The sequence below is a fragment of the Punctularia strigosozonata genome (assembly GCF_000264995.1).
Source record: "Punctularia strigosozonata HHB-11173 SS5 unplaced genomic scaffold PUNSTscaffold_7, whole genome shotgun sequence".
Classification (NCBI taxonomy): domain Eukaryota; kingdom Fungi; phylum Basidiomycota; class Agaricomycetes; order Corticiales; family Punctulariaceae; genus Punctularia; species Punctularia strigosozonata.
In genome coordinates, this window is record NW_006767439.1 from 1,326,818 (window position 1) to 1,352,097 (window position 25,280).

General features: G+C 54.1%; 11 protein-coding genes across 11 annotated transcripts; 8 read left to right on the forward strand and 3 right to left on the reverse strand.

Moving 5' to 3' along the window:
• Positions 1–1,105: 1,105 nt before the first annotated feature.
• On the reverse strand, positions 1,106–2,208 carry PUNSTDRAFT_134938 (uncharacterized protein; the record flags this gene model as incomplete). The annotated part of the gene is made up of 4 exons (XM_007384454.1): positions 1,106–1,173; positions 1,227–1,366; positions 1,409–1,611; positions 1,684–2,208. 4 exons carry the CDS (start codon positions 2,206–2,208, stop codon positions 1,106–1,108), a joined length of 936 nt encoding a protein of 311 aa, XP_007384516.1.
• A 1,614-nt stretch (positions 2,209–3,822) lies between these two features.
• Positions 3,823–4,496, reverse strand: PUNSTDRAFT_120857 (uncharacterized protein). Its single transcript, XM_007384455.1, has one exon. It carries the CDS (start codon positions 4,419–4,421, stop codon positions 4,089–4,091), a length of 333 nt encoding a protein of 110 aa, XP_007384517.1. The 5' UTR covers positions 4,422–4,496; the 3' UTR covers positions 3,823–4,088.
• A 274-nt stretch (positions 4,497–4,770) lies between these two features.
• PUNSTDRAFT_144101 (ricin B-like lectin) lies at positions 4,771–6,676 on the forward strand. The gene is made up of 9 exons (XM_007384456.1): positions 4,771–5,071; positions 5,125–5,137; positions 5,196–5,352; positions 5,409–5,469; positions 5,521–5,534; positions 5,591–5,670; positions 5,727–5,959; positions 6,024–6,363; positions 6,420–6,676. Exons 1-9 carry the CDS (start codon positions 4,968–4,970, stop codon positions 6,444–6,446), a joined length of 1,029 nt encoding a protein of 342 aa, XP_007384518.1. The 5' UTR covers positions 4,771–4,967; the 3' UTR covers positions 6,447–6,676.
• Positions 6,677–7,948: 1,272 nt separating this feature from the next.
• Positions 7,949–9,902, forward strand: PUNSTDRAFT_144102 (ricin B-like lectin). The gene is made up of 9 exons (XM_007384457.1): positions 7,949–8,294; positions 8,352–8,364; positions 8,413–8,569; positions 8,625–8,685; positions 8,742–8,755; positions 8,814–8,893; positions 8,950–9,185; positions 9,249–9,588; positions 9,645–9,902. Exons 1-9 carry the CDS (start codon positions 8,191–8,193, stop codon positions 9,669–9,671), a joined length of 1,032 nt encoding a protein of 343 aa, XP_007384519.1. The 5' UTR covers positions 7,949–8,190; the 3' UTR covers positions 9,672–9,902.
• Positions 9,903–10,226: 324 nt separating this feature from the next.
• Positions 10,227–12,348, forward strand: PUNSTDRAFT_134941 (uncharacterized protein; the record flags this gene model as incomplete). Its single annotated transcript, XM_007384458.1, has 2 exons — positions 10,227–10,336; positions 10,401–12,348. The coding sequence occupies 2 exons, from the start codon at positions 10,227–10,229 to the stop codon at positions 12,346–12,348; spliced, it is 2,058 nt and encodes a 685-aa protein (XP_007384520.1).
• A 107-nt stretch (positions 12,349–12,455) lies between these two features.
• On the reverse strand, positions 12,456–13,056 carry PUNSTDRAFT_69313 (PIG-P-domain-containing protein; the record flags this gene model as incomplete). Its single annotated transcript, XM_007384459.1, has 3 exons — positions 12,456–12,574; positions 12,661–12,779; positions 12,836–13,056. 3 exons carry the CDS (start codon positions 13,054–13,056, stop codon positions 12,456–12,458), a joined length of 459 nt encoding a protein of 152 aa, XP_007384521.1.
• Positions 13,057–13,225: 169 nt separating this feature from the next.
• On the forward strand, positions 13,226–14,311 carry PUNSTDRAFT_68849 (nagb/rpia/CoA transferase-like protein; the record flags this gene model as incomplete). The annotated part of the gene is made up of 6 exons (XM_007384460.1): positions 13,226–13,316; positions 13,386–13,514; positions 13,563–13,718; positions 13,797–13,829; positions 13,882–13,998; positions 14,061–14,311. 6 exons carry the CDS (start codon positions 13,226–13,228, stop codon positions 14,309–14,311), a joined length of 777 nt encoding a protein of 258 aa, XP_007384522.1.
• A 106-nt stretch (positions 14,312–14,417) lies between these two features.
• On the forward strand, positions 14,418–16,028 carry PUNSTDRAFT_144104 (uncharacterized protein; the record flags this gene model as incomplete). The annotated part of the gene is made up of 8 exons (XM_007384461.1): positions 14,418–14,593; positions 14,662–15,000; positions 15,186–15,233; positions 15,299–15,414; positions 15,469–15,609; positions 15,688–15,787; positions 15,844–15,910; positions 15,960–16,028. Coding segments are annotated over exons 1-8 (996 nt in total), but the record flags the coding sequence as incomplete, so codon positions are not given.
• Positions 16,029–16,668: 640 nt separating this feature from the next.
• Positions 16,669–18,441, forward strand: PUNSTDRAFT_134945 (uncharacterized protein; the record flags this gene model as incomplete). Its single annotated transcript, XM_007384462.1, has 1 exon — positions 16,669–18,441. One exon carries the CDS (start codon positions 16,669–16,671, stop codon positions 18,439–18,441), a length of 1,773 nt encoding a protein of 590 aa, XP_007384524.1.
• Positions 18,442–19,535: 1,094 nt separating this feature from the next.
• On the forward strand, positions 19,536–21,161 carry PUNSTDRAFT_134946 (uncharacterized protein; the record flags this gene model as incomplete). The annotated part of the gene is made up of 1 exon (XM_007384463.1): positions 19,536–21,161. One exon carries the CDS (start codon positions 19,536–19,538, stop codon positions 21,159–21,161), a length of 1,626 nt encoding a protein of 541 aa, XP_007384525.1.
• A 1,811-nt stretch (positions 21,162–22,972) lies between these two features.
• On the forward strand, positions 22,973–24,685 carry PUNSTDRAFT_144105 (uncharacterized protein). The gene is made up of 2 exons (XM_007384464.1): positions 22,973–23,842; positions 23,928–24,685. The coding sequence occupies exons 1-2, from the start codon at positions 23,482–23,484 to the stop codon at positions 24,497–24,499; spliced, it is 933 nt and encodes a 310-aa protein (XP_007384526.1). The 5' UTR covers positions 22,973–23,481; the 3' UTR covers positions 24,500–24,685.
• Positions 24,686–25,280: the final 595 nt, after the last annotated feature.

Here is a 25,280-nt window from a genome sequence, read left to right on the forward strand (position 1 = left end):
CGTGATATCCTCGAATGGTAAAGCTTTCAGTATTTTAACATCCGGAGGCAAAGACGGCTTACATTCCAGCTTAAATGAAGCCTTGCTTGATGAGTCCCTCCGTAATTTCAGACGCCCTTCGTCTACGTCAATCACAGCTCCGTAATGCGTTAGGAAATCGTTTCCTATGATGATCTTCGTAGTACTCGCCGGGTTAACATAGAATTTGGCCGGATATTGGATTATGTGGCCTGCTAGATCAGTGAGCGCGATGTTGAGGGTGACAAAGGAGGTGATGAATGAATTGCCTCCTATGCCATTCACTCTGATAGTCGAGCATGTCTGTAATCGAGTCGAAGGCGAATGTATCTTCAGAAATTCTTGGTCAATCATGCTAATTGACGAACCTGAGTCGATGCATCCCTTGAATACCCTGGATGTATCCTGTCCTTCAATAGAGATTAGTACGAAGGCTGGTGTCTTGTCTTCGTAAGTAATGTCCATTGGATCCGAAGCGACAGTCATTTTTGCGTCCTGTGAATTCTCCAAAGCCATCTGGTCAGCCTGAATTCCATTTTCGGAGTGTTCTGGACGTTCACTGCCCTTTGTGGCTGCGTCTGATGCAATGCGAGCCTTGTTAGGTCTTCGTGAACGAGTAAGCTTGTAAATTGGATTGTTTGAGGACTGCTGGATGCGTGACGATTTTCGAGTGACCGGTTCAGCTTGTAGAACTTCTACACAGTCTGCAAGGTTAGAGGTAGCATAGTGCTCGCTTTCCTCGGAATCGTACTGATTGTACACACCAACGGTGATATTATTCGAAGCTGTTTGAGTTGAACCATCCTCCGTATTGGTTGTAGTGACGTTCGCTCGGGCGGGATAGTTGCGACCTTGGTTATTGTTCCTATAGTTATTATTTTGAGGTCGCTGGTTTCCACTGTATCTGTCATTTCGTCGGAATGCGTTAGGATTTCGATTATCGTTACGAGGGCGATAATCTCTATTCTGACCTTGATCCTGTCGTGTATTCGTTCCTCTTGACGCTTGTACAGGTGTCGAATTCCTGCTATCCTGTCCCTGACTTCGGTTTTGAGTGTTCTGAGATGACGGCGTGAAAGATCTGTCGTTAGGATTGGAATTCGACGGTGTATTCGACTGGTACCCCCCTCTGTAAAAGGGTCTCGGTCCCCGAGACTGATTCGTATTTCTTTCAGCATCGGTGCGTGGCTTGTAGGGACGCAAATGACCATATTGAGCGATCAGACCGGGTTCTGCATCGATAACTAAACGCTTCCATTCAGTAATTGTCAAGTTCTTATTAAGAACTTGCCCGGTAGCCGTCTTGATGAGGGTTTGCATCGATTGAGGGATGCCGAGCATCATATCACTAATTAATCGTTGATCGTCAGCTCGTTCTCCCAGTACATACCGTTGTAATGATCGTCGGTCTGTATAGTATTCGGCGAAGCTTTCGTTGCGATACCACATGCGCTGCCGCAGCTCTTCCTCCTTGTGAGTCTCGAAGTTCGCTTTCCGGTATTCTGCACGAAGTGCGTCTTGCCAGTCTTGCCAGGTAACCAAGCGGCTGCGTTCAGCGTAAGATAGTGTAGTGAGCCACTTACTAGCGTCTCCCTTAAGCAACAGAGCTATTATTCGGAGCAGAGCATCATCGTCAGCTCGAGCCAGATCCTTAATTGTACTTACTTGCTCGATCCATCGGTCAATGTCTTCGTCTTTCCCTCCAAATTTGGGGAAATCATTAGGCTTGAGCTTGACGCGGCCATCGTCCAGACCAGTAATAAACGAAGCAGATGTCGGCATATTAGTTGCTGGAGTAACAAGAGCTTGTCCTCGCGGCGTGCTAGTCAAATACGGCGTGAATGGCATGAAGCTCGGTGTCGCGGAGTTCGGCTGTCGTGCCGGCTCGTCGGCACCGCTTCGCCGAGTCGTCGGCTGTGACAGCGGCGCTGATTCCGTGTTGCCGATGGTGTCGGCACGGTGTGCCGGCTGATTCCCTAAGTTGGAGAATACTACGTGCGGTGAACTTCTATGCTGCTCCTCTTCTTCGCGCTGCGTTCTTTGTGTATCCGTCGGTACTGGCGGTTGACTGTGCTGTACTGTGCTGCTCTGGCTTTGTCTCTCAGTTTGGGAGGCTCGGATCTCGTCGATATCCTCGACTCTCGCGCAATTCTGCTGCAGATCTGCGAGAGCGTCTTTTACCTCCGACATTTCTTGACTGAGATGAGTCAGGCTTTCTCCGATGAAGCCGTTCATTTCAGCTTGATCGGCCCATCTTAGTGTTGCTTGGTCGGAGTCTTGGTCTCTCATGTCGCTCTGATGGTGTACTAACTGAGTCAATTGGTCAAGGTGAGTCGAAATTGTTGGAAGGATGCGAGTACAATCGCAGTGACAGTGCGTCTCGTTAACGCCGTAATATGTTCGCCCTATAGGATCCTCTACTTCCGCTATTGTAGAGTCATCGGACGATGGTGTTTCGACGCGATGTATGTGCGGATCGCGTTGGGACTCTGATACATTCGAAATATTGCTTGCTCGGTGTATTGGTACGTCCTCTTGTGTTCTATGGGTATCCTGATGTTGCTGAATAGTCGTTAGGATCCTGCTAGCGTCCTCGCGCGCTTCGATCGTCGTGAGGATGTGTCGATCTTGTCGAATTCGCAGTTCCTCGAGTTTTTCTCGTATGTCTCTCATTTCTTTTTCGTGTGCCTCTGGTGCTGAGTGGTATATCGTCGTAGGTCTTGCCGGCTTCTTCAAAAGCTTTCCTACATCCTCAGTAAGTGAATCGATCTTCTTGCTCATTGTTTCCACCGCTGATTCGATCTTTTGATTCTTTTCGAAGATATCTACTATAATATTCCTTAGGATCATTGAGAATGCGTGATTCGAATCGCGTGAGTTGTCGGGATGTAAGAGTCGTTCCATCTCACGTCTTGGTACCCTCAGATACGAGTAATCCGGCGATGGTGGAGCTGTATCAGGCCGTTGAAGGGGCGGCAGACCCGGAGGTCTCAAAGGAGGATCGGTCAGGGGCACAGTTCTATCCAGAGGCGTGCCAGAAATATGTGTTTGCTGTGATTGCGGCGCATCGTCCTCGCGATCTCGCGGCTCAGGTATGTCGAAGGATGTAAATCCGCGCTCAGAGCGGTTCTCAGTGTTTGACATGTCGTATTGCTGATATTCAAAAGATGTTTTGATGTCTTCGGATCGAATCTCCCTCGGGACAGTTCGATGATGTGTTGCGCAAGTAAGTTTGAGTCCCGATCGACTGAACCAAGGTGGTCACCAAGTGTAACGGTAGCAGTAGATAGATAGATATCTAATCTAATGGATTACCGATAAGATAATCTTAAGGTTCTTGATCAGTCGGCGAGGCCTTTAGTTCGAGTAAGACGGTAGTTAATTCAGTAAGTATTCAATCTATCTATAGATGCTTCATACAACGAAGCATGCAATAGATTCAATCGATTACTATCTAAGATATACACGGGAGCTCCGAGAGCTCGAGAGGCGCGCTAAGTGCCTATCTTATACTTGCGAGTATGAGTCAGGTGAGTCAGCGTATGCAGATGCGACGCTATCCTACGATAAGCTACGCTATTCGGGTGCGTTCTACACGATTCTACTTACTTCTACTCAGGTCTGTTACACGGTACAAGGAGACTCCGCGCTTCGCGAGGGGCATCGACAGAAACCCTGGCCATCGGCATTTCTCGTCATTCGAGGCCGACGGATCCAGCTGTGATGAAGAGCTTCCATATTCTCTGCCCTGATTCACCCGTACATATGGCCCGCCCGCCAGGAAGGTCTCTTTGCGAAGTAGGGGTTCCCCTGTCTCACTGCGATCACGAGCAAGCGATGATTGGGGTTCTCGTTGTGCTACCATCTCCGACTTGCGATTTGCTTGCGGAGGTCTCGGGCTTCGCGTGAGTTCCTCCATCCACCTCTTCGCCGTACGGCATCGCACCTTCTGCACTGCCGCAATAATGGAGATCGGGCGGCTCCACCTTAACACAGGCGCATCCGGCAGCATTTGAAGAGCGACCCGCGCAGAGTCGGTCCGATTCAGACGTTGACGCGCGCAAGGGCATTTATGCCCTTCGCGCGTTCCTGGGATATGCGAACGCGGTTGCTGCCAATAACCTTTTTAGCTTGATTGCATCGTCTCCCGACGTCTGCCGTGACTTCGGCTCCTGGACATCAAGCTGCACGTATGGGACGATGGGAATGCGGTCATTCCATACCGGACGGAAGACAGGGGCAGGTGCGCTTTGCATTCGATATTGGTAGTGCCGACATTTCCGCGTCAGTCGGAAGTTGGAAGAACGAGGTCTCCCTCCGGACTCACTATGGCCCTCGCCTTTCGTAGGAAAGACTCTGTGAACAGTATTCTCATTTCGTGGGGCTCTATTTGGCCAGAACATACATCAGAGACGTGTGCAACATAGTTCGTAGACTCTAGCGGAATTTCTGTGGTTTACCTTGCTGCGCCACATCCCACACCCTCGCACGAGCTCACCACGTGACCCCCGTTCCCGAGACTCGTTCTCCTTTCTGTCGCATCCGACTCGGGACCTCCGCCAAGTCCTAATAGCCTTGTATCACATTCTCCGCACCCATCTGGCAAAATCACCGTGATCGTACATAACGATGACCTCAGGCCCCACATTCTGCGACATCCGCCTCGAGCCTTCCAAAGACCCAGAGCGCTACGAGAGCGTCCTGCATGGTCCGAGATCGAGTTCATACGGAGACCGGATCATCTGATGCCCCCTGATCTTCAGCGCGCAGCTGCATTTCCCTACGCCGTCAGAACAGGCCGTTGGCGGTGGAGACGCCAGCAGCCCCTTGAACTACTCACGGCGTTCGAATGGTATATAAGGCATGAGGAATCATCCTTGGTGACCCCGTCGCTCTGGTGAAACTTCATCAAGTCGCTTCAGTTTCTCCCCGCGCTCTTCTTAGCAACGATGTCGATGCGCACGGTTCTCGCGTTCCTCTCGGCCCTCCCGCTCCTCTCCCAGGCCAGTCCGGCTCTTCGCCGTGCCGACTCGGTCTTGATTCACCCTGACGGGTTCGTTTTCCTATTCTGCTCGTGTCTTTTCAGGATAACTGACCGATTTGCAGGGATACTTCTAAAGTACGGCGCGAAACGACCCGGGTTGTTTGGCATTCCCCATGCTTATTGGATGTGACAGTGCTTGGGCGTCAGCGGCCCCAACAATGACGCTCCGACAGAGATCTTGGACTGTCACAACTTGCGACTAGGGCAGTACGTCCGGTGGGAAATCGCTGAAGGCGACAACCTCTCCGTCCAGCTCGCCGGCACGAACCTCTGCTTGGACGCTGGAACCAGTTAGTGAAATCTCGCGTGGTTCAGTAAAAATGAAGCATGCTCATTCTCGCCCAAGACCCTCACAATAACGGTCCCGCCAAGGTTTATCAATGCTACCCCGGGCTGATTCAGCAGCAGTATGTTACAGCCCTTCGCATCTTTCATACTCGGCTGACTCCAATTCGTAGCTGGTACTACACTGGTGAATTTCCAATGCGTAAATTTTTAGAGCAAGACGTTCCTCATGTTCTTCCACAGCCGATGAGCGCATTGCCATCACCGGAGGCAATCAGTGCCTCGACCAGACCAACGGCAACGGCGCCCCGCAGACTTATAAAGTACGCTCACTTTAAATCGTCACTTGATATCCCGCTGAGCTCGTCCACCACTGCAGTGCACGACCGGCAACACCAACCAGATTTGGAGCGTATCTGATGCCGGTCCGGGCCCGACCACCACCCTCTCGTCGACCACCTCCAGCACGCCCACGACCACGACGACGTCCCCGACATCGACGTCGACGTTCACTGCCCCGAGCAACGGAACGCAGCTCTACTTCAACGGCAACACGCAGCAGTGTCTCTCCGTCACCAATGGCTATGCCGCTAAAGGAACTACAGTAGCTCTGTACGTCTCCCTTTGCTTCCGCTCCAGCTTACCTCTACCCTCTCGCTCACGCAATCCCCAATAGCGTCTCTTGCTTCGGCGCCACCGACCCGGCCATCGGCTTCCAGCTCTGGACGCTCACCCGCAACGCGCAGACCCAGATCGTACTCACCCTTCCCCAACACGGGAAAACTTACTGCCTCACCTACAGCAAGCAGCAGAACGGTGGCACGGCGTACATCTCGCCTTGCGATTCGAACAACCCACATCAGACATTCTGGTACACGGAGGACAACCACGTATCGCTCTATAACGGCAACCAATGCCTCGACGTTGTCTCGGGTTCCGGGCCTAGGTCGCAGAAGCCGTACGGTACCTTGCAGGATGTGCAGACGTGGGCTTGCTCCGGCACGGACAAGCAACAGGTGTGTTGTCTCTCTTCCGGAATGGCACAATGATCGCTGATTTGACCCGTACGCAGATCTGGACGAGCTCGATCGGTCTCTGATTTAACCTTCTACGCTTTGGATGTTTGCATTCGTGCCATGGACTGTTCGCCTCGTTCTGACTCCGGACATGAATCGGACATTCGATGTTTCAGCTACAACAATGTTTACCGCGCCTTGTAATGTTTTGCCAAAACCTTGCCATCCTGTACTGTATCCTTTCGTTCGCAACACAAATAACCATCGTTTTTGCCGCAGCGTTCGATATGTTTCTAACTTACTGATTTCTATTCACTACCTTCAGATGACAATGCGATGGCGGATGACGCACTACGCATGAAGGGGGAAAGACTGAACGACTTCCGCAGCGAGCGCTTCTTGAATCCAACCCGTGCGGCAAACATGCTTAAAAGCTTCGATGTCGATGCACTCGAGATCAAGGATCCCGACAACGAGTGTTCGAAGTAGCGAAGACGCAGACTCAGACGGCGCGTCCCGACCCCGACCTACTTACTTACCTCCCTCGGCCCCGTCTGGCATCGCGGCTGCGTGCGCCAACAACACTATGCAACAGCAACGGCTCACAGATACTTCGTGCATGACCTTCAGCTCGACGTTCTCGAGCTGATTTCATCCATTGCCTTGTTTCTGGGTGACGATTCCTGAATGCGGGGACATGAAGACCAGGTCATCCGGCATCCAATGAACCGTTCGCTGCCTCTCGAGGAACTCTGCCTGAAGGCAGAGCGCTAGCATGCGAAGGCCCGGTGCTGCCTAAATGCATGCACCAGATGAGGGTGATGCAATTCCTGACATACTTAGCAAAAGCTGGAGTTCGAGGAGGGTAGATTCAGCGCCTCGGTGAATTAGACGAAGCCACGTTGGAGAAGGTGCGCAGCAATACGCATATGTACGATCTTCTTAATGAAGATATACGCACTACTGTCATACAGTTCTCGAATATCCTCCAGGAAAGGGACCGCGATCCAGCTTCGAATCTGGAAAATAGGCTTCAGGTTACGTGACCCATGTGGAAAGATTTCCTCCATTACGACGTCAGCCCGCAGCCGAGGGCCCGCGACCAGCACTTCTTGTCGGTAACAAGGTCTTGCTGCTCTTCGCATTCGATATTGGAGGTGGTGACATCTCCCCGCGAGTCGGAAGAATGAGGTCTCCTCGATGGACTCCCTAGGCCCCTCGCGCTTTCAAGAAGGAGAAAACTCTTTCATCTCACCTCATTGGCTCTGTTTGGCCTGAACATACATCAGAGACGTGTGCACCGTAGTTCGTAGACTCTAGCGGAACTTGTCTGTATTTTACCTTTTCAAATTCCACCCGTGCTGCGCCACATCACAGCCTCCGGACGAGATCACCACGTGGGGCTCCCCGTCCCCGACCGCGAGACGTTCTCCTTTTTGTCGCAAACTTCGGGGTATGTGGGCCGTTCCTACACCCTTAATCCACCACCACCACCATCCGGCAAGCAACCGTGATTGAACATAACGATGACCTCAGGCCCCGCGTTCTGCGGCATCCTCCCAAGGACCGAGAGCGTTACGAGAGCGTCCCGAGGCCGAGTTCATAAGGAGACCGGATCATCTGATGCCTCCTGATCTTTAGCGCGCAGCTGCATTTCGCTACGCGGTCAGAACAGACCGTCCGCGATGCAGAAGCCTTCGTCCCTTGAACTTCCGAGGGCGTTCATATGATATATAAAGCAGGGGACGTCGTGTTTGGTGCTAGCTCGTCGTTCTGGTGAACCTCATCAAGTCGATTATCTCTCTCCCCGCGCTCTTCTTAGCAACGATGTTGATGCGCACGGTCCTGGCGTTCCTCTCGGTCCTCCCCCTCCTCTCCCAAGCCAGCCCGGCTCTTCGCCGTGCCGACGCGGTGTTGATTCACCCCAACGGGTTCGTGTTCCTGTTCAGCTCGTGCTCTGTCAGTAGAACTAATTAACCAATCCGCAGAGATACTACCAAGGTGCCTCACGAGTTATCTGATAAATCCCTATACTTATTGGCTTTATAGTGCTTGGGTGTCACCGGCCCCCAAAACGACGCTCCGACGGAGATCTTGGACTGCCTCAACTTGCGCATTGGGCAGTACGTCCGGTGGGAAATCGCTGAAGGCGACAACCTCTCCGTTCAGCTCGCCGGCACGAATTTCTGCTTGGACGCCGGAACCAGTAAGTCAATATTGCATGGTCAATGATGATGAAGCATGCTAAATCTGGCATCCAGATCCCCACAACAACGGTCCCGCTAAAGTTTACCAATGCTTCCCTGGTCTGACCCAGCAACAGTATGTTGAAACCGTTTGCGTCTCTCCTTATACTCAACTGACTTGCATTTTTACAGCTGGTACTATACTGGTGAGAATCCCATTGAGCGCATTTCGTTCAGCTGGACGAATCTGACAACACGGCATAGCTGATGAGCGCATTGCCATCACTGGCGGCAACCAATGCCTCGACCAGACCAACGGCAACGGCGCCCCGCAAACTTATCAAGTACGCTCACTTTAAATCGTTACTTGATATCCCGCTGACCTCGTCCACTACTGCAGTGCACGACCGGCAACACGAACCAGGTCTGGGGCGTGTCAGATGCTGGCCCAGGCCCCACCACCACTCTCTCGTCGACGACATCCACTACGCCCACGAGCACAACGACGTCCCCGACATCGACGGCAACGTTTTTCTACGCCCCGAGCAACGGCACCCAGCTCAACTTCAACGGCAACACGCGACAATGCCTATCGGTCACCAACGGCTACGCTGCCACCGGAACCGCGGTAGCTCTGTACGTAACCCCTCTTCAAGTTTCATTGAACAGATCGCTGACGCGAATTTTTGGCATCTGTAGCGTCACTTGCTTCGGCGCCACCGACCCGGCCATCGGCTTCCAGCTCTGGACGCTCACCCGCAACGCGCCGACCCAGATCGTGCTCACCCTCCCTCAACACGGGACTAGCTACTGCCTGACCTATGGCACGCAGCAGAACGGCGGCGGCGCCTTCGTCTCCCCTTGCGAGTCCAATAATGCGCAGCAGACATTCTGGTACACGGAGGACAACCACGTCTCGCTCTACAACGGCGACCAGTGCCTCGACGTCGTGGCGGGATCCCAGCCGACGTCGCAAAAACCGTACGGCACGCTGCAGAACGTGCAGACGTGGGCGTGCTCCGGCACGGACAAGCAACAGGTGTGTTCTCTCTCTTTTGGAATCGCAGGATCGTCGCTGATTTGACGCGTATGCAGATCTGGACGAGCTCGATCGCTCTCTGATTCGAGCTTCTACGCTTTGGATAATTGCATTCGTGCCATGGACTTTTCTGTCTTCGGACATGGATCGGACATTCGATGTTTTAGCCCACAACAATGTTTACCGCACCTTGTAATCCTTTGCCTCGACACGAGCCTTGCCGTCCTGTATTGTATTCTTCCGTTCGCAACACAAATAATCATCGCTTTTGCCGCAACGTTCGGTATGTTTCTACATTGCTGGGTAATGTATCCACTACCTTCAGATGACAATGCGATGGGGGATGACTTACCCTCTTTGACGGTGAATAGAGACGTTCTGTTCCAATAATTATCGGAAAACCCAATACTTCCCACCCGCAAACTCCCTAGGTCCCGGCCCGAATCTCAATACCGAATCTCAATGATTATTGGGAAACAGAACGTCTCTAATGCGTTTCTGGATGAAGGGATATCGATGGTCGCCATGGGAGCGAGAGCCTCGTGCTATGCGGAGCTCTTATAATCTACGCATCGCTGCTGCAACATGGATCCTCGATATCGATATCCCATTGAGCGAGGCTATTGACTACCCTCGTCATGTACCACGTTCGGCTGTTCCGCTACCAGGACCTCGTCGGCAATCTACCTACCTACCTACCACAGCTACAAAAGTCGCAGAGCCCGGACACGAAGATGGAAGATCGATAGTAAGGACAACCTCCTTCTCGAGCTCCGTCCGCATCTGGTCTGACTGCCACTGTTCGTCTTCAGCGTGCCACATTGCTCGCACTGTTTATGCCCTACGAGTGATTACAGAGACCTTCACGATACATTCTCCGGGGAACGCAAAGAACGGTTGCGGGAAATCGAAGAATGTGTGGCGCAGATATGCGCTTCTTCTCTCCCCATCCCTGGTCTCGACCATTGCCCGTCATGTCTATGCCTCCCTGCTGGTGAAGGACTGGGTGCGGAGGAGTATCGCACGGAACAAAGCGAACGCATTTCGTCTCTGAGGCAGCAGCTCGAGCACATGCGCACGGAACTCCTAACCCTGCGCGCGAAACACAATGCATCTCTGCCCATCAACGGTTTGCCTATCGAAATTTTGGGATATATCTTCACTTTGCCGCGCCTTCAACTGGAAACAGACTCGATAACTGTTCTGCAAGACACCAGCACAGATCCTTGGCCGGATGCAGAATGGCCGCTTATCTTGACACGAGTCTGCGGATTGTGGCGTACCGTTGCATTGAGTCTCCCTGTTCTTTGGACTTTCCTGAGGCTTCCGGATACACCGACGCAGGCATTGAGCCTCTACGAACGTTTCCCCTACCAACCTCTTCGCGTACTGTACGACGACACTGACAGCGACGCAGCCGCGCTTCAGTATACAGACAATCTTCGTCGGATTGTCTCTAACAACTCCTATCGAATCGTCGAGCTACGGATCAAGGCCACAGAATACGTCGATGATATCGTGTTGAGTACCATAGAGGCCTTTAACCACGTTGCCCCAGCTCTCCGAACGCTCGAGATTCGCCCGGAGCTGCATGTGGATCAAGATGACCTTCGCGATACGCTCGATTGGCTGCTCTGCAAGCTGGACGCCACCGCATTGAACTCGTTGACATTGGTCTATCCCTTAGCGCCGTCCACCTGGGAAACTGAACTCCGGTTCTCCCGTTCCCTGCGCCATCTGGCCATCGACTACATCCAACCTCATGCCGTCTTTCCGAAACCTAACTTGCCGGACATATTGAACGTTCTCGAGTTTCTTACCTCGTTGGAGGAACTGGTATTGGTCAATTGCTTGGGATGTCTTGGCGAGGAAGAGGACGACCCGCAGGAACCAGTCACGATGCCTGCCCTCCGCGAGCTCAAAGTGTCGGGTTGCACCTGCGGCTGCATCAGGATCATGGAAAACGTACGACCCGCGCAGCAACTCGCGTACCTGGTGGTGAACTGCCGCAGACTATGTCAAGGGGATCCTGTGGAGTTGTGGCGGCTTGTAGAAGAGAGAACTCCTGCGCATCCAACAGTGGAGCTGGTGTTCTGGGAGGTTCATCCCCGATTGGATATCATGCGTGGTGAAGCAGGTGCATATCCAGAGCGTCACGACTCCCACGCTGTGAGCGTCAGCTTAGCGTCATCGATGCAACTCCTCGAGGAGGAAATATTTGGCGTCTTCAAGAACGTGGCGGCCGTGCTCTCGGGTCCTGTGACAAAATTGCACTTCGGTGGAGAATTCTTGGCCTTGTGGGAGGACCCTCTCAGTATGGACTTGCGACAGGCGCTTGAGAGGTGGCCCTTTGTGCGTACGGTGGTCTTAACGCACACGAGCGCAACCAGGACGTTCTTTACCGCCATTTACAGTTGGAGACAGGACGGGTCGTTGGAGGATCGATCGAGATGGATTCTCCCGAATCTGACTTCGGTGCATATCAAGGACGCCGACCACGCGGCTTCTAGCCGATGGTTCCATCTATGTCTCGACGAATTGGAGATGCGGTCGGACTTGCGAACGGAGGAGGGCGAGCCCGTGTTCCGGACGCTCACGCTCGACGCGTGTAGCGGCATTTCAGACCTGGAACTTGACGAGTTGAGAAGTGCGATTACGGAGGTAGTGACGCTGAACTGGGACGGTGCTTCTGACAGCGTCAGTTATATGAGCACGGACGAAGACGGATCCCACAGCGCCAGCTCCATGAGTACTGACTAACCATTTCTTGCTACATGAATATAGCAACAATGTATGATAGCGTCCTTCATACCAATCGCTCGTCGCCGAGTCTTGTCTCTATGTCTCACGATTTCATGCGTCGATTTTCAGTTCGGCTTTCGCGCGTATGTTACACGGTTGACCAGACCGATGGGAATATCGTACATCTCGGGGACCGCAGCCCGTTCCGGGTTCGCGTCGTCAAATGCATACGCGAAGTAGGGGTCTGGAGTGGCTCCGGGAAGGAACTGGGCACGAGCATCTGTAAAAAACGTTAGATGCAGCGGCAGAACAGGGAAACGGGGGGCGTACCCGTTATCGTACTGACATCGGAGAACTGAGGTGTCCCCGCGAGCGCAAGGGCAAGGTATACGGCATAGGTAAAGAGAACGAGAACCATGGACCAGGCGGGGAGCAGAAGTGCCCACTCTCTGCGAATGAATCGATCATCATTCCCCGCTCGCAGTCCCGGGTGATGGGAACGTACCTGGATGGATACCACTCAATACCCAGCCAGATTAACCACTCATCAGGAAGGAACGCCCAGAGCAGGAACAGAATATAAAGCAGATAGGTCGAAGTCCATGCGACGAAGCCATAGAACTCCTGTGCGCGAGACCGGTCTTCGGGTGACGGCTCAGGAGGGAAAGGGGCCAACGGCGAGGTCGGCGACGTTGGTGATGTTGGTCCCGAGGTCGCTCCAGCCATCGCGAAGGAGCGAAGTGGAGTTAGTGTACGCTAAGTTGTGTGCTCGACGTTGATGGACATGGTTAGGAGAAAGCTCGCACTTTGCAGACTCCCATCGCTTGCCTCTCACCCTCGTCCCGGTCCTTGGCTTGTCACTCTCATCTCGACTCGACATCTCGACAGGACGGGGATGGCGGCGATCGTCAGTAGCAAGAAAGCTCTTCGAAAATCAATAACGGCTGCTCTCCGTTCACTGCCCGGCCATGAAATCCAGTGCCAATGTACGCGATCTTTTCATGTCGAAGCCCGTATGAATTATCCTGACTTCTTTCCTTTTTTTTCTGTCCTAGCGCAAGCCATCACGCAAAGGCTCCTATCTGCACCGTTCTTTCAGCGTAGCCATGGCTTAAGCTGCTATCTCAGCATGCCGACGGGCGAAGTCGACACCGCGGAGATCGTCTCGAGTGTACTACGCTCCGGTAAGCTCCCCTTCATTATCACATGTTGCACGCACTGAGTGAAGGAAGGGAAGACGCTCTTCGTGCCTAAGATTGACAAGAGTGTCGACGGGAAGATGGATTTCCTCCGCGTGTACGACGTAGAAGATGCCAATACGCTCCCGACTGGAGTATGGGGCATCAGGGAACCTCCATATGAATGGCAAGATAGACCTCGAGCCAGTGGTGCGTTATCACTTCATTCGCGCCGCATTTCGGTGCCTCGGTCGCTCATGTGTATTCGGTAAGCAGCCCTGGACGAAGATGGAGCCGGTCTCGATCTCATAGTCTTACCAGGTACGCGTGATCCATGAGATTCCTTTCATAGGATTACTAACCGGCTCTAAAGGTGTTGCATTCGACGAGTCGAGATCGCGTTTAGGCCACGGAAAAGGATATTACGACAGGTTCATATCTGCGTGTACGGCGCACGCTCTCAAGCGCGATCGGCAGAGGCCGCTTCTTGGTTAGTCCCGCTTTGCGCATAGTTCCTTGATGAGGCTCAAGGGTCCATCTTATTCTGTGCAGTGGCCCTCGCGCTTCGCGAACAAGTTCTCCCGGCCGCATCGGTCCCGATGGCGGAACATGACTGGAAGGTGGACATGATTGTCCACCCGGATGGGATTATCGGCGATGAGGCTGCTGCAGAGCCCAGTCGTGGAAGAGATGGTGGAGGCGGCGATGATTCGATTGGCCGAGGAGGATCGTTAGCGGACGCTGCGACGATTGCCGTGGACTCAGTCCTACTCCATTCACGAAAAAGACTAAATGAACAGTAAAAGTCTTCCTTCGAGAGTAAGAGGCGTGCGATGGCGAATGTAAGGTGGCCAGGTTGAGCAGCGTTGTTCGCGTCTCGAAGTCTTCCTCTTCCCGAACCATCATGTACCCGCACACCCTTGGCTCTGCACTTCGCAATATCCTGCATCTATATACATAGGCCAACATGGCGGATCGCATGTTGTCGCTCAACATCCCGACCACGACGCTTGCTAAACTTCTCAAAGCCGGCTACGAGTCTGCAAATGACCTGCAGGGCGCAACGCCGGAAGGGCTCGCAAAGGGTGCATGCCCATATCAAGGTTCCCGCTGAATTCTGTACTGACGACGTGCCTGTCCTCGCGGACTACAGATCTACGTATATCCGTGGAGGAATCAACCCACATCCTTGCGCGCGCCAACCGTGCCCGGGAGCCGCCTGCGAGCACGCCGGCATCTGCAACGCCTGGCCCTTCAATCGCGTTCTCGCTTCCTCTGACGCAGTCGGTTGCAGAGCTTACTGCCACGGCAAACACGCAAGGCGATCTCAAGTACTCGACTGGATGCCCGCCTGTCGATCGTCTATTGGGAGGAGGTCTGGTGCGCGGTGGCGTCGTGGAGGTCTCGGGACCTCCAGGGAGCATGAAGGAACATGTATCGATGGGCGCGATGAAGGGCTTTGTGGAACGCGGAGACGGTGTTATCATTGTTGGTGAGTACCTGTTCGTCGACCTTGCCGTACTTCCACGAAGCCAGGCGTGTTCTTGTCTACGGGTGTGCGCACCGGACGTCTGCGATCGAGATGACATACCCAACGGAGCCGATCCTTGGCGTTTGGCGCGTTTTCCCGCCATTCGACGTATCACACGCATATCATACTGATACGTCCACCCGCAGACACGCAAAACATGCTTTCGCCGTCAACCGTCATGACTTCGCTGATCGGTACGCCGCTTCGGCGCGTCAATCGGACTCTTCTAACGTTTCTCTGGTCTCTTTGGTCAAGTTAGATGCCCATATACCCGCAGAGTCAAGAAGCCTCGTTCGATATACGCGTATGCATACACTCATGGACCTTCTCATCTTCATGAGCAACTTGTCAACGGAAATCACTGAGCACCCTGAGGTGAGCCGTAACCTCCGACACCCGGTTGCTCTAGGAGACTAACGGCATGCGTAGGTGGGGTTATTGGTCTTGAACTCGCTTTCTTTTCCCTTTGCATCGCCGGCCTACACATCGCTCCCCCCGTCTTCCAAGAACAGCATATGTGACCGAATCAAACAGACTTTGTCGAAAATCTGCGCTACCAGGAAGTTGACGGTACGCATACCCCCACTTCAATGTTGCCTTTGTTTCCCCTATTTCGAGTCATTTCATGATAACTGAGCATATATGCAGGTTCTTATCACGACGCAGATGGCCACGAAGCTCATCAACGCGGACGGATCTGCGGGAACCTTTGACACTGGGACCCGGGCCATCATGTTCCCCGCCCTCAGTGAGTTTGACTCCTTTCTTCTAGATTTCGCCAATCAACGCTGATTGTGGGCCTAGATAGCGCGTACCTTCCGTCTAAGCGTACACATCGGATTGTGATTGTTCCACATTCGCGAACGGAGGGGTAGGTCCTGTCACCGTCAAGGTTTCGACATCTAACCTCGGTTCTTTAGCGTCTTACGGCTTTTGTCCTCGCCAGCTCATAGTCATGATCGGGCAGGCGCAGCCACCGGATCTTGCACGGAAGAAAGATACGAAATTGTGGGCGCTCATCTTTTTGTTGCCGGTTGGACGATTTTACTTACATATGGGCTTGCATTTTCTTTAGATACATGGACACCTGGTATCACCCGACAGCTAGAGCCAAGCATGGCTACGTACCAGGATAGGAAACTCAACGGTCGCTACCGCAGATCGATCCTTAGTATGGCCCGTAGTATGTATGCCTTATATTGCTAAATCCTTCCTGCTGTCCTCTGTATCATGCCAGTCCATCAACGTGCTGCAGGTCGTCGTGTAATACAATCCTGTCTGTTCATCCTGCGTGAAAATCGTACACGTCTAGTCATTGCGGAGGTGCCCTGTCGTGGGAAGTGATTGCGCGTCGCCAGAGGTCGTCAGGCGTAACGCACGTTGACCTCTTTCTCCCTCCTCCATGACCTCGTAAATTTATGACAATGTCCAGAGTTATCGCGGACAGGCTTTTTTCCAGGTAGCGATTGTATTTGTTCAATCCATGTTCAGCTGTTTGATTTGACCTTCGATGTTGTCTTTAGCGAGCCATGCTGTCTGTCATGCTTCTGCCCTCCTAGCGACCTTGAAGACCTTCTCGTAAAGCTATCGGAAGAACGTAAAGGGAGACTGCAGGAAATGCAGCGTTGCATGACCCAGATATTGGATGAACTGACTGGAGATCGCGCCCCGGAAGACGGTTCCCCTCCCATATCCCGTTCTGGCCACTGCCCATCATGTTCCTGCCCCTCACTAGCAGTTGGCGACGACGACGCCGATGGTAGATCGGACAACTCTGTTCAAGCACCAGGGCGCAAGCAACTTGCTTTGAATCAGCTTGAGGAAATCCGCAAGCGCATGCTGGCTCTACGCGCGGAACACAATGCGTCCCTGCCCATCCACGTCCTCCCGGTTGAGATATTGGTTATGATCTTCATCTCACCCCTGACGGATTGGTTCCTGGGATGTCAGGATCAGAAATGGTCGCAAACCTTGGTGCAGGTTTGCAGCCGATGGCGACGGGTGGCATTGGAGACACCGGCTCTGTGGACGTTTTTGACGCTCCCGAACACGCCGGCAGGAGCGATAGGTCTCTTCGAACGTTTCAATGAACATCCTCTGCGTCTCTTTTGGGATGATTTCGGCAGGCCCACTGTTCAATCACAAGCACTACTCCCTCGGATAATTTCGAAACATTCACTCCGCATTGTCGAACTGCGGATCTCTAATCACCGCCGCGAGGGACTCAAGACGGCATTGAACTCGATTGCTGCTTTCAGTCTCGATGCTCCAGCCCTCCGAGTTCTCGAGATTCGTCCTCATATGACGTCGTGTGAAGGGCGCCTAAAAGACCTCGACGAACATCTGTGCAAATTGAACGCACCCGCACTGGAATCTTTGACCTTGACCTTCCCCCTCTCCAAATTGCTCTGGGAATCCTGTATCTTGCATTCCCCTTCGCTGCGACATCTATCTGTTGGCTACGATGGGTACTCTGGAGTATATTCAACCCCCCGGTTACCAAACGTCTTAGATGTCCTCAGACATCTCCCCTCACTGGAACGGTTACGTTTACATGCCGTTGCTGACGGGGAACAAGGCGCTGGCGAAGTGCCGGTCGTGATGAACGCTCTTCAAGAGCTCGATCTCTCGGGGACCGTCCGCTACTGCGTGAATATTCTCAAGAACCTGAAATTTACGACGCTCTCGTACCTAAGGATCATTGGACGAATAGACGAAGGCGAGGACGTTGGCGAGATGTGGCAGCTCGTCGACGGACTGTTTCCTGCACAGCCCATGCTTCATCTGGACTTGATTGATGACGAGCCCCACTTCAACATTAAGTGCGGCCAAACGTGGATCGACGACGATGGTCCTTATCCCCTCACCATTATGTTCGAAGCGGAGAGTCCATCGGACATTCTTGACGCCTTTGTCAAGCTAGTCCCTCGATTTTCGAGGTCGATCACCACACTTTCCTTTTCTGGATGGTATCCTGAATCGTGGAACGAGGAGATAGACCTACGAAGAACTCTCGCGGGGTGGAGTTCAGTTCAAACCGTATTCATCCGCTACACTCCGGCCACCATGTCGTTTTCACAAGCCATAAGGACGTCAGACCAGTCTCGTGATGACCGTCCCAGTTGGATCCTTCCGAACCTCACGTCTTTGACGATTGAGATTGAAGACGGAGAGTACGACGGCGAAGGAATACGATGGTTCGATCTCTGTCGAGAGGAGTTGGAGCTGCGATGTCGCTCCGGAGTTAGAGACGATAATCCCAACCCTGCATTCAAGTCGATCACTTTCATCCATTGCACAGAGGTGTCGGAGAAGGACCTCGATCATCTGAGAATGGTTGTGCCAGAGGTGAAAACGTTTCCAACTGCGAGCGAATCGGTGAATAGCATCGGATTTTGTTGAGCGATGTCGGCAGCGCGAGGCAAATACAAGTCCTGTGAGGGATCTAGCGAAGTCGCGTTTGTTGGCAATCGAAGTTGAGGCTCGATCCTTGAAATACAAGTATACACTGTGCAAACTTGCTCAACGCTACCGTGGAAAGTAGACACGGACTTTGATTCGATCCGGAGCCCCGAAATCCGGGAGAGCAACTTCCAGGTTGGCACGAAATAGAGCGCGAAGCACTCTGTAGGGTTAACGTTCGTGGTTGTTGCAATCTAAGTGCAGTGGCCGAGCTGGGGAGTGTTCGGCCAGCATCGACGTCAACTCTAGCATCGCCGAAATAATGAGTCGGGGACTCCATAGCACACTACCGGTACGGCCAGTTCGAATATCGTATAACATATGTACAGTGGTTTGGGCAGCGACGTCTCGTTCAATTTTTGGATGTCGTCCGACCGGGATGCGAGGCAGCGCCAGCAGCTACCCCACCGTCCTTCACCACCCCGAGATCGTGCGGGTCGCCACTGGGAATTTTCTGCCTGAATAGTGGCTTCACGTAGTCACTCCATCCCGTTGTCGTATTTCACGATGCTGCTGCCGTGAATCAGAGCGGGTGCCGTGGGAACACAATCACCCCGGCACCGGATCCTCGCCGATTGTTTTTCGATCATCCACCGACATCCTCCTTACCCTGTTCTCTGGTGCATAGCAAGCTCAACTTTGCAATGAAAGCCATGACTATGTGAGGATCCTGCTGATCCACCCAGGGTTCATCGGTCTGATGATGTATACGATCCTCGATTAGACGAAGACATGCCCATGCCGGTTGCCACTCGTGCTCTTGTCTACCAGAAGACTTGGAATATGTAGTCGCCGTCTTATCGGACGACGACAGACGCGAGATGAAAGCCCTTCAACTTTGCCTCACTCAAATAAGCGAAGAGGCTGCTGCTCTCCGCACAGGGACTGGGCATTGTCCGTCGTGTTTCTGTCCATCGGAGTCTTCCAAAACAGTCATCGATGGCAGTAGTACCCTCCAAGGCCATATCTCAGAGGAAGATAAAGCTAGGAGCTTGCATCACACGCTGACGCAGGTGCATACAATCCGTCACGAAATGTTCTTGCTCCGTGTGGCGCACAATGCGTCGCGTCCCGTCAATCGCGTTCCAGTCGAGGTGCTAGCCGAAATATTCCTCCGCAACCTGCCGCCCCAGTGCGAACACTTTGGACGAGACGGGGATAGGGTTCCTGACTCCGAGTACGTGTCGGCATTGACGCAGGTTTGCAGCTTCTGGCGCCAAGTTGCGCTAGGTACTCCGGCTCTATGCTCCATCCTGCCAATCTCAGATAAGCCCGAGCTCGCGATTACGATGGCCGAGCAGCATCCTACCAAGCCCTTGCGTATATTCTTCTCGAACAAGGGTTATGTCAATCTCCCGAATGCTTCGGCGGTACTCGTAAGAGTGATTTCGAGACATGCTGCCCGAATTTCCGGACTCTGGACCATCTCAAGTTACAGGCTTCTTGCGACCGCACTGGGTGCACTCCCGGATACTCTGCCCGCTATGAAGAGCATGAGAGTCGATTTGCAACAGATGTTCCGTGGCGATAGGGATACATTGACCACGATTCACTCTCGCCTCCTCAGACTACGAACACCGATGCTCGAGCATCTGCACATATCCCCCATCTCATCCTCTATTCTATGGGCGACCCAGCTCATACGCTCTCCTGGCCTGCGCCACCTGTTTATTTTGCTGGAAGAACCTACGGACATCGCTCGATCGCATTCTCTCGCGAACATTCTAGACGTACTCGGAAACCTCACGTCGCTGGAGAGCCTTCAGATACGACGTTGGCTGGCGCCGAGCGATCCGCCGACGCTCCTCCCCAACAAGGCGTGTCTTCCTCGTCTGCGCGAGCTCAAACTCGTCGGGTCCTGTAACGGATGCATCAATATCCTCGGAAACTTGGAGCTCTCGTGGCCGCTTTCGTCGCTGTCCTTGTCCTGCGACGACACGGACGAGGGCGATATTCGCGCAGAGGAAGTGTTCCATGCGCTCGAGTCCCATGACGAGCTTCCGCCGGAGGTGACGCTGGAGCTTTGGGCGGAGGATTGCTACATAGAGGTGCATTATGGCCGGCCGGTCCGGCGAGGCGACTCGTACCGCCGTCCGATCTCACTCGTCTTCCCGGCCGAGAACGAGGACGACCATGTGCTTGCGATCGCCGAGCACGTCGTACCGCATATCATTCGCTCGGGCACGACGGCGCTGGCGCTAGAGGGGAGCTACCCTCAATATTGGGATCGGCATCTGGACCTGCGGGGGATGTTCGAGCGGTGGTCGACGATACGCGAGGTCTGCGTCACGTACATAGAGCCCACCATCTCGTTCTTGAGGGCGATCCAAACCGCGGAGAGAGACGGGCACGATAGGTCTCGTTGGATCCTTCCCAACCTTGCTTCGTTGGAAGTGTCACAGGCGAGTGACGAAGACCGGATCGACCCCTCCGCGGAGCACCCGTGGTTTGGCGTGCTCCTGGCCGAAATGGAGTTGCGGTGCCAGGCGAAGGCGGAGGACGGGGTGCCCGTGTTCCGGTCGCTGACCTTCAGGTGGTGTGACGACATCCCGAAAGGCGGATTGGATGCACTGAGAAAGATGGTGCCGAGGATCCGGGTGACGGACGATGTGGCCGCGCCTCTGCAGTTGGAGGAACAATCAGTCAATGTTTTGTTCTAGTCGAGTCCGGTGGATCGGATATGTCGTCGTACATATCATGGTTTGCAGCGCAATCTACACGGCTTCGCAGGAACCTTCGATTTAAGAATATATGTCAGAACCATCTATATCGCATTACAAGGTGTAAGTACGTGTGGTAGAGCAGGTCATATGCGGGTTCGTTTCCGCGGCCGGTGTTCACATTGAGTGGGGTGCTCACTGGTATTGCCGATTCATAACCTCACACCGGTTTTCCATGTTGTAGGGCGGGAAACCCAAGAAAGTATGAAAACCCCTTAAGTTCGTGGTGAAGTTCCACGACCTTGACGCCGACATGCTGAAGACGGTTCACCAATATCAGTAACAAAAAAACAGTGACGACTCGGACTCGAACCAGGACTTGGATGCTGACGACGCAGACGTGGACAACGACAACGACGACACTGCCTGGGACGATGGTCTTTCAACTCCAGGCGCGTCCTCATTGCGCGAGGCAACACTTGAGACAGACGAGGATGTCAACGTTGCAGCACCTCTTATTCACGATATATTGTCTCTCGAGCCAATTGCTGGCGGCTCGCACATGATCGTGAACCATTCTACACGTAGCTCTGCAAGGATAGCTCGTTAGAACCTGAAGGAAGTCGACTAGGACCGGATTTGAGTCGGTCTATGTGATGCATCATTCTTTACATTAGTTACATTGTTTACACTAGTAAATAAAGCCTCCTGTCAGCCTCGTGTTACTTACACCTGTAAATATCTCTCGAAGCTTTTTTCACATTGCCCTAGTAACCGGCAGCAGCGAGATCTGTTACATACACCTGATACGCGCGGCGATCATCATCACTGCTTCTGAGAGCCAAAGATGACTGGTGGGAATGTATACACACGACTCCATCGTCCGCGTCATAGACTCGGAGCAAAGGGTACATTCAAAACCGATATCGTATCGTTGTGTACACAGGCAGAGCGAGGATGGCGTAAATAGCAGTGGAGCGGGTCAATGCGGGCGTCATCCCCGCATCCGCGTCCCGGATAGTGAAGACCTTTCTCCTTCGCGTGGGGTTCTCTTCTCTTGCAGGGTCATAAGTACAAGAGGCTGGAGGGAGCGTGCAGGCAAACGTGAAAGAAACAAGCGTATATCGAAGAGACATTGAACTTCTCACGCTGCGGAGCCAATGGGAATCGTCCGTTGCATCGTCATCGTCATCGACTGCGCGCCGCTTACGCCCGGGTTCGTTACGAGACGCTACGTATGACACCGAGAAGGGGGAGCGCACAAAAAGGCGAAGCTGACTGCGCAAGTCGAGGGATGGAGACGCTCGATGACACGATGTTCCTTCCAGCCCCATCCCGCCTCTCGCGCGCCGTTCATGTTATCTTCAAGGCGGCCGATGGCGGTACACGTACCAAGTAATCGCAACGCCAAACCCGTTCGACAGCTTTTGCTGCGGCCAACCGACCTGGGCCCGTAGTAGATTACTGTACGTGTGTCCTTGGCAATGGACGGCGCCGGCCAAGACGAAGTTTGGACTCCACTGCGTGGGGGGGAATATGTTGAGGGTTTGAGAGTCCTGCCTGCGCGCCTTGGTATCCTCCCAAGGCTGGAGGGGGAGGTGAAAGTCTATCGGCGGTTATCGCACGCGCCCCAAGCCCTTCTTCCTTCGCTCGTATCTCCGTTCTCACAAGGACCCGACTTCGATCGCGACGAGATAGTCGCCAAGTTTGTTACTTACCGACAAGATGGGTGAGATTGCACGGAACGTAAACGCAATGAAAAGGAAGGCGCCCTGCTGCGGCGCCGCGCGCGCCGAAGCCGGAACAACGTCCCCCTCTCGAGTCCTCTCTGCCGTGCCCTGCCTCTGCGTCGAACCATTTGCCCAACATTTCCAGTTTTTTGGCTCCTGAACCTGATTAGCTTTCCGTCGCGTCTGCGCACCGGCTCCCTTCCCTCCCTTTCTCTCCCACCCGCGAATCTCCGGGCCCACACGTAAGTTATGCGCAGGCTGCGAGGCTAAGATTAGGCGACGGCCAAGGATAGGCGGTGCAGATTGAACGCAGGCCAAGGGCGTCTCCCATTTCTGGCGACTGGCGGGGGCCATTCAATACCTCGAGGTGGTGTCGCTGCTGCGGACCCACCGCGAAGCCAAGAAGGGGGCGTCCAAGAACCCGCTACGTTGCTCTGGGGTTCGTCCGACGGCCGGCGGGGTGCCCATATATATATACGCACATCTCCTCCCCCTCCTCCCCGTTTCTGTGCTACGTTACTCCCTCTCGTCCTCGTCCACTCACGCAATCGAACAACTTCTCTGATCACTTCGCCCAGCCTTAAGCAACGATGACGACGCCGACGACGATCTTCCTCACCCCGCCCACCCCCGCGCCGCTCGAACCCACCGACCGGTCCTACTTCCGCGCACGCTCGTCCTCCTCCTCCTCGTCCTCCTCCGCCTTCTCCATCTTCTCCGCCGCGTCCTCCAGAGCCTCATCGACCTCGACCGCGCTCACCTCCCGCGCCTCCGACTGCGGCTCGGACGAAGACAGCAGCAGCAGCAGCAGCAAATACGTTCCCGTCCACCGGCGCACCTCCTCGTCCTCCTCCACCGCCTCGTCGCTCTCTTCAAAACGGCCCTTCTCAAGCCAGAACCACAGCCAGCTGCTCTCTCCCACCTCCCCCGCACGCGGGCGATCCTCGGGCGGTACGCATCCGTCTCCTGACCCCCCCCCCTCCCTCCGCAATATCCCCGTACTTACCCCATCCCCCCCCCTTTCTTCTTCTTCCAGGCCCCAAGTCCGACCCGCCGCGCGCTCCCTCGCCCGATCCGAAACCGCTCACCCCGCGCACCCTCCTCACGCGCCTCACCCAAGCCCAGCCCACCCACCCACGCTCGCACAAGAACGCGCACGTGTACACGATCGCGGCCCTGCTCGCGCTGTCCGCCTCGCCGCTCGCGCACCTCGGCGCCCCGCGCGTCGCCGCCCTCCGCGCCTCCTTCCCGGGCATCACCCGCAGCCGGCAGGACAAGAAGATCGAGCGCGCGCGGGTGTTCAGAGAGCGTGCGCGGGAGAAGCAGCTCGAGTCCGCGTCCGCGTCTTCGTCCACGTCGTCGGTGTCTGGAAGCGGGCGAGGCGCGAGAGCGAGGAAGGCGGAGAGCGAGACGACGACGCCTCCGGCAGTGAAGGAAACGAAGATACCTATACCTACGATGACCCAGCCCGCGCCCGGCCCCGAACAGCAGCGACAACACCAACCGCAGCGGAAGCAGCCCGAGGCGCCCAAGCCCACGTACGATCCGTGGTCGGACGCCGATCGACGGGTCACACTCGGCGTGTTCACCGGCGACGGACGTTGGTGAATCGTTCTCCTTCCCCTCCCGCCGCCGCCCGACACACCCCACCCCCACCCCCACCCCCTATCCTCTCTCCTCGCCTTCGTGGAGACGAGGCAACGTTTGTTAATGTGTACGAACGAGACGACGGACTCGGGCATATCCTTTTTTGTCTCTCTCTCTCTCTTCTTTATCAAGAATCTCTTAGACGCCGACGACTTGTCTGAAATACGAATGTAACGATTCTCTCTGTTTGGCGTGTGTTGTATGCGCCGTGTATTTACATCAGTCAAAAATCTCCATTAATTGAATCCATCGAGGTGTCAACCTATCCTATGTATCCAGAATGTATGCGGCGTGTGTGGTGCGGCAACCGGTTGTTCCGCGTCTGGGACCGCGCCGGAATCATACTTTCCTACCTACCTACCACCAAGGACGGTCCGACTTGAAGTTCCAACGTTCAACAACTCCCAACCTCATACACGCGACGACGTTATCTATGGAGTGTGCGTATTTATAGCCCAATATCTCCCATATATATATATATATATATATATACCTCGCTAATTCTTCTTATCTTGCGCAGTCTCCCGACACACCGACACACCCACGCCCGTTTCCACCGTTTTTTCTCGGCTTTACCCCCCACTTTTGATAGAAGAAGAGGTGGTGTGCGGGAACGCATAAGTTACGTACCCGAGATGTTCGCTCGACCCATGACGACGGTTCAACAAACTGGGGGAGCCTTCTTCCAACACGGAAGCGCCTCCACCTGGTCAAGTGAGCATATATTGTCGAGGGATCGAGA

Excerpts from the sequence above, each read along its gene's own strand:
- PUNSTDRAFT_144105 (XM_007384464.1), top strand. The coding sequence starts at position 23,482 with ATGACGACGCCGACGACGATCTTCCTCACCCCGCCCACCCCCGCGCCG. Across the intron at positions 23,843-23,927 it reads ACGCGGGCGATCCTCGGGCG|GCCCCAAGTCCGACCCGCCG; the intron begins GTACGCATCCGT and ends TTCTTCTTCCAG.
- PUNSTDRAFT_144101 (XM_007384456.1), top strand. The coding sequence starts at position 4,968 with ATGTCGATGCGCACGGTTCTCGCGTTCCTCTCGGCCCTCCCGCTCCTC. Across the intron at positions 5,353-5,408 it reads CTGCTTGGACGCTGGAACCA|ACCCTCACAATAACGGTCCC; the intron begins GTTAGTGAAATC and ends TTCTCGCCCAAG. Across the intron at positions 5,960-6,023 it reads AAAGGAACTACAGTAGCTCT|CGTCTCTTGCTTCGGCGCCA; the intron begins GTACGTCTCCCT and ends AATCCCCAATAG.
- PUNSTDRAFT_144102 (XM_007384457.1), top strand. The coding sequence starts at position 8,191 with ATGTTGATGCGCACGGTCCTGGCGTTCCTCTCGGTCCTCCCCCTCCTC. Across the intron at positions 8,570-8,624 it reads CTGCTTGGACGCCGGAACCA|ATCCCCACAACAACGGTCCC; the intron begins GTAAGTCAATAT and ends TCTGGCATCCAG. Across the intron at positions 9,186-9,248 it reads ACCGGAACCGCGGTAGCTCT|CGTCACTTGCTTCGGCGCCA; the intron begins GTACGTAACCCC and ends TGGCATCTGTAG.
- PUNSTDRAFT_120857 (XM_007384455.1), bottom strand. The coding sequence starts at position 4,421 with ATGTTCTGGCCAAATAGAGCCCCACGAAATGAGAATACTGTTCACAGA.